Here is a 4,834-nt window from a genome sequence, read left to right as displayed (position 1 = left end):
TGGAGTGGTCAGACGCGGCCGATGAGGATCAGGTCGATGTGCAGCAGCTCCAGTCTGTTGAATCAAACTCTTAAAGGCCTATGGTCTGATAACGGTCATTGAACCGTGCAGCTACTGCTCTGGTGGACATCCCTGCATCCAACATGCCAATGGCTCCTGCATAACATGAGACATCTGAGGCTTTTTGACTTGTGACAAAATGTGACATTTTGGGGCCTTTTATTGTCTCCAGTCCAAGGATTGTCCAGTTGTTGCTCATTTTGTCTGATCACCCACTGGACATGCACTGGGTAAAGGAAAACAACTCACTGGGTAATGCTCACTGACAGGAAGTTGGATTCAAAATGATACACAAATCAAGAGAAATATTTCTTTTGCACAATAAAATGTCAGCAAAGGCTCTTTTACAGTTGTTGACTCCACATGGCAACAATAGTTGACCTGGGGGGGGGGTTATATATTTTTTCAGTATATTTATCTGTGGGCAGCCTCTGTGTTTTCTGTGAGAAACCCTTCAGTCTGATTAAAACCATCAGTGTGTAACCTGCAGGTGTGAATCACTACAATGAGATCAAAACCATCAGCATCTGTGAGTTCCTCCCTCCTCACCTCGTCTTGTACATTGACCAACCAGCAGAGGAGGTGCAGAAGAAGCTCAAGCAGAGCGGGAAGGTACGGCTGTACTAGCGCTGTACTAACTAGGCAAGTTAGATGTTACCATCTGCTACCTAGTTAGCCAGTTAACTATCTACCGTAACCGGCATCTGGTCACTACTGCTGTAACCTGAGACTGGTTATCGTCTCATCCGTCAGACGGTAACCAGCTTGGCGACAGCTGTCTGATGTTACTCTGCAATGTATTTTTGTTTTTTTCAGCCCCACCTGCAGAACATTTCCCTGCAGTATCTGAAGAGCGTAGAGGATTCCTACAAGAAGTCTTTCCTCCCTAGCATCAGGTATGTGACCAGAGAGCGTTGGACATGTCTCTCTGTCTCTGTTGATCATTAACCCTCTCACCGTGTCATCTTCAGGGAAACCTCTGAACTGCTGGTCTATGATATGACCCAAGTTCAGGACGCTGAGAGGGTAAGACACTATCTCCATTAACCACTTTTTTTTTGCATCAGAAGTCATATGATCACCAGCCAGATGTTACTACTGGCAAAAACCACGAGAAAGACGACAGGAAGTGTTTTTCTGCAATTTGTAGTTGTTTTAGGGTTTTTTTTGTTTTTTTTGGACAATGTGCAGCTGACTCCACCAGAGCTGTCACATCACACACTTCATAAAAACCTGTTGAATCCATAACTCTTCTGTAAAATCTCCTCATACGACCGTTTACGTCCATCACTGTCATGATTTTTAATAACTTATAGTGTGAAGAAACCTCGTCATGCATTATTTGAATTTCATTTTTTAATTAATTGCCATTGCAAAATTGTGTTTCTTCGACACTAGCAGAATGTGAATATCATGATCTGATTAAAACATGTTCACCTCCATGCTTGTCCCAGATTGTGGAGGACATAGATTACCTGAAGTTCGACAAGGGGCCGTGGCCGGAGCAGGACGACATTAGCTACCACCACATGAGGAAACTGTGAGTTGCTCCGCCTCTTTTCTCTGAGCACGCAAACCAGCTCCTTAGTCTGCAAGTTCCTCTCTTGTGCGTTTCAGAGTGCAGGACAAAGAGAGGGTCGGCTCGCTCACCCACATACCCGTGTTCCTGCCGGAGATCACCATCGGAGCCCACGACTACGACCAGAAGTACTACGCTTACAGAGCGGTGAGTCGGCACATGCGTGGGCTGGAACCGGTTCTGATTGTCCTGCATACATCAATCACAGTCCCACCACGGTCGTTGAAGCCAGTCCCTTTATTATTTTCCAAAAGCATAATAATGAGGATGGAATTTTTTTTTTTTTTTTTGCTATGTTTTAAAGGACAAAATCCAAATGATGTGTAATAACAGTCATTGGTTATTATCTCATTTGAGACATCATACATCGATTTTTACCATTTCATCTCAGTTTTTATTAGGTTTTTGACTCACTGGCTGAAGCATAAGAAAACTGTTTGACTACACATGTTTGGACTTTAGACATCTTTAAATTCAGGTTTAAACTGATTGTTTAAAATGCCAAACAAACTTCAAAAACTGTTCTTTTGAACCGCTTTTTTTTACAAAAGCGGTAAATAAACCGATGTTCACAATCTGCGCTTTTAGAAGTCAGCATATAGTCTTATGTGACAAGTTGGTAGTTGTAGTTTTTGAAATTGATTCGATCTAAATATACCTCAGTTGCCAAGAAAAAGCATAAAATTGGACCCTCACCAGGAATCAGGTGCTAAAAATCCAGCTGTGTGTTGTTTTAACGATAAGTATTGTTCAAGTAGTTCATTTTGCACCGTAATGTCCAGAATATTACAGAAATACCTGCAAAAAAAAACATGAAGTTTGCATGTGGAACGTCTGGAGATTAGTTTGAGCCCCGATCTCCATCCAGATTGTCAGCAGAATGAACCATGAAATGCTCGAGCATATCCGGGTAGATGAGTGGACCAGCATATTGTACTTCGTCCACGACTGTTTACCAGTTCCAGAACCCGACCAAAACCCCTCTGTGTCGTCACTGTGAGAAATAATGAGATTTGGTTCAGTATAAAACAGACTTGCACCTGGGTGAAGCTGCTTTTAGCGTCACAGTGGAACTTCATCATAAACACTTTATCTATTTAGTTCCAGCAGTAAAACAAACATGGAGATGCTTTGAGATGTGAATGAGGAGCGGCGTTGACAGCCCTGATAAGCTGATGTGTTCACAGCCCCTCCGCCAGGTTGAAGGATGAATGAAGACATTAGGCTCTGATTTGTTGTGTGTTTGCCAGCTGAGGTGTTTTAGTTCAGCAGAGCTCTTTGATTCGGTTGGCTGTTTTATCTGATGCAGAGCTTTGTGAAAGCCTGAAAATCCATAATGAGGAACCTTTTCTTTCTCGTGTCTGCTTTGTTCCTTTTTTATTGACTCTTCTTATTTTTCTCCTCTTCCCTGGGCCACCAAGTCAGCCTGATGAAAGTCATTTTCCTGTGCTGAAATATCGAACCCCTCGTAGTTACAAATGTCACGTGGAATATTCCAGCCGGCTGTTTGTATCATCGGTCTTGTGGGGAAACATTCAGGTCTGACCTTTCCTGTTTATTGACTGGAGCCGTTTTTGTCTCCCCCTGCTGCATGAGTCGGGCCGAGTAATGCAACAGCAGGCCGTGACCTGACATTTCACTCCGAGTCAGGATCTCAGAGGAGGGAATGAGGACGGCGACACACAGCAGCAGAATGGCTCCCTCAGCACATTTCAGCCAGTGGCCCACATTTTCACAACTCTTAGAACGTCCTGTGAAACCCTGAGCGTCTGGCTCGGGATTCCAAACTGGAATTTGGCAAAAAGTGTCTTCTCCTTGTTCTGTTGGCTGAAATGAACTGAAGCTAGAGCGACGATGTAGGGAGACTCAATTTGCATCCTCTCTGAGTCTTTAGGATGCTGCTTTAGCTTCTTGAATCAAAACGCAATGACAAAATACATCTTATGTCAAAACTACTGATTCTGGGTTGTTAGCTGAAATTTTGTCTCATGTTTGAATAACGGTGAGACGTGGCTGTAAATGAATGCTGCTCTGTCTTGTTGTTGCAGCTGCCTGGGAAGAATTACGCTCGTGGCTACAATGCAGATGTTGGAGACAAGTACATCTGGCTCAAGTGAATCTTCTTTTCTTTCACCTTTCATGTTGACTGATCTGCTAATAGAACTCAGTTATGTTGTACAGTCTGAGGAAAAACTATGTATTAAAAGAAATATTCAAATTAAAATGCGTTCAATTATTTATTTGCTTATTTTCCTTTATTTATTGATCTTTTTTTGTGCTTTTTTTTCATAGTTTTTTGTGACTCATTCTGAGAAGATCTCAATAGTGCCACCAAGTGGTGACAACAGCAGGTGGTGTGTAGGCCTGTTGATTTGAATGATTTTTTTTTTTCACTCTAGGTCTGTAGGCTTCAGAAAGCATGAGAACTTTCCTGAAATTGAGCTGGAATAAGAATATAAATCCATGTTGGTATAGACGAAGTCAGCCTAATTAGTGGACGGGTGTGATTAAAGTCATTTCCTCATGTGACAAAGATGATGCTGCCGTCATTACGTGACCTGAAAATGTCCTGGCATGCAGGAGACGACTGCTGACAAACATTTATACTGAGAAATGAATGTGTGCTTCAAAACGCAGCATTGCTCTCAGGGAAATTATATATGTACACATTTAGATACTCACCCACATATACGTAGACGCGTATATTCAGCTATGCACCACACACCTGGAACAAGCGTCCAGAAAACTGCAAAACAGCTGAAAAACTGAGTTCCTTTAAATCAAGTCTACACCCACCACAATAAATGACCAACATGTTGACGGCACTAGACCAAATGTAAAATGTTTACTGGTTTTCTCAACTGACTGTGGTGTTTTCTATGACTTTGTATTTTTATGATGTAAAGCAATTTGAACTGCATTGTCACTGAAATATGCTATACAAATCTTGATCGAGTACAAATGACCAATGCAAATGACCTGAAAATCTCTAAACAACTTTCGTGGCATTGCAGAAACATTTGGTAATGACAAGATATCTCGTCTCTGACCTGAACACGGCATGAGACATGAAATCATTTGGAGATTTTAGCATAAGGCTGAGCAGGAGCGCGAGATAAGAGCCCTGTCGGTTTGGGTTAATCTGCAAAGGGAAGATGTCAGAAAACATTAAGGCCCTGGCTCAGAACACAAATG

The 4,834-nt window shown here is 42.2% G+C and overlaps 1 protein-coding gene across 1 annotated transcript; it reads left to right on the top strand.

Moving 5' to 3' along the window:
* The first annotated feature begins 519 nt into the window (after nt 1-519).
* Nucleotides 520-3,863, top strand: LOC106954669 (NADH dehydrogenase [ubiquinone] 1 alpha subcomplex subunit 10, mitochondrial-like). The gene is made up of 6 exons (XM_015044347.1): nt 520-672; nt 877-956; nt 1,032-1,086; nt 1,515-1,600; nt 1,678-1,786; nt 3,688-3,863. Exons 3-6 carry the CDS (start codon nt 1,060-1,062, stop codon nt 3,754-3,756), a joined length of 291 nt encoding a protein of 96 aa, XP_014899833.1. The 5' UTR covers nt 520-672; nt 877-956; nt 1,032-1,059; the 3' UTR covers nt 3,757-3,863.
* The last annotated feature ends 971 nt before the right edge of the window (nt 3,864-4,834 follow it).

The sequence above is a fragment of the Poecilia latipinna genome, unplaced genomic scaffold (assembly GCF_001443285.1).
Source record: "Poecilia latipinna isolate Pla-1442-1.1 unplaced genomic scaffold, P_latipinna-1.0 Scaffold671, whole genome shotgun sequence".
NCBI classification, from domain to species: Eukaryota; Metazoa; Chordata; class Actinopteri; order Cyprinodontiformes; family Poeciliidae; genus Poecilia; species Poecilia latipinna.
This window is presented reverse-complemented; position numbering and strand designations above follow the sequence as displayed.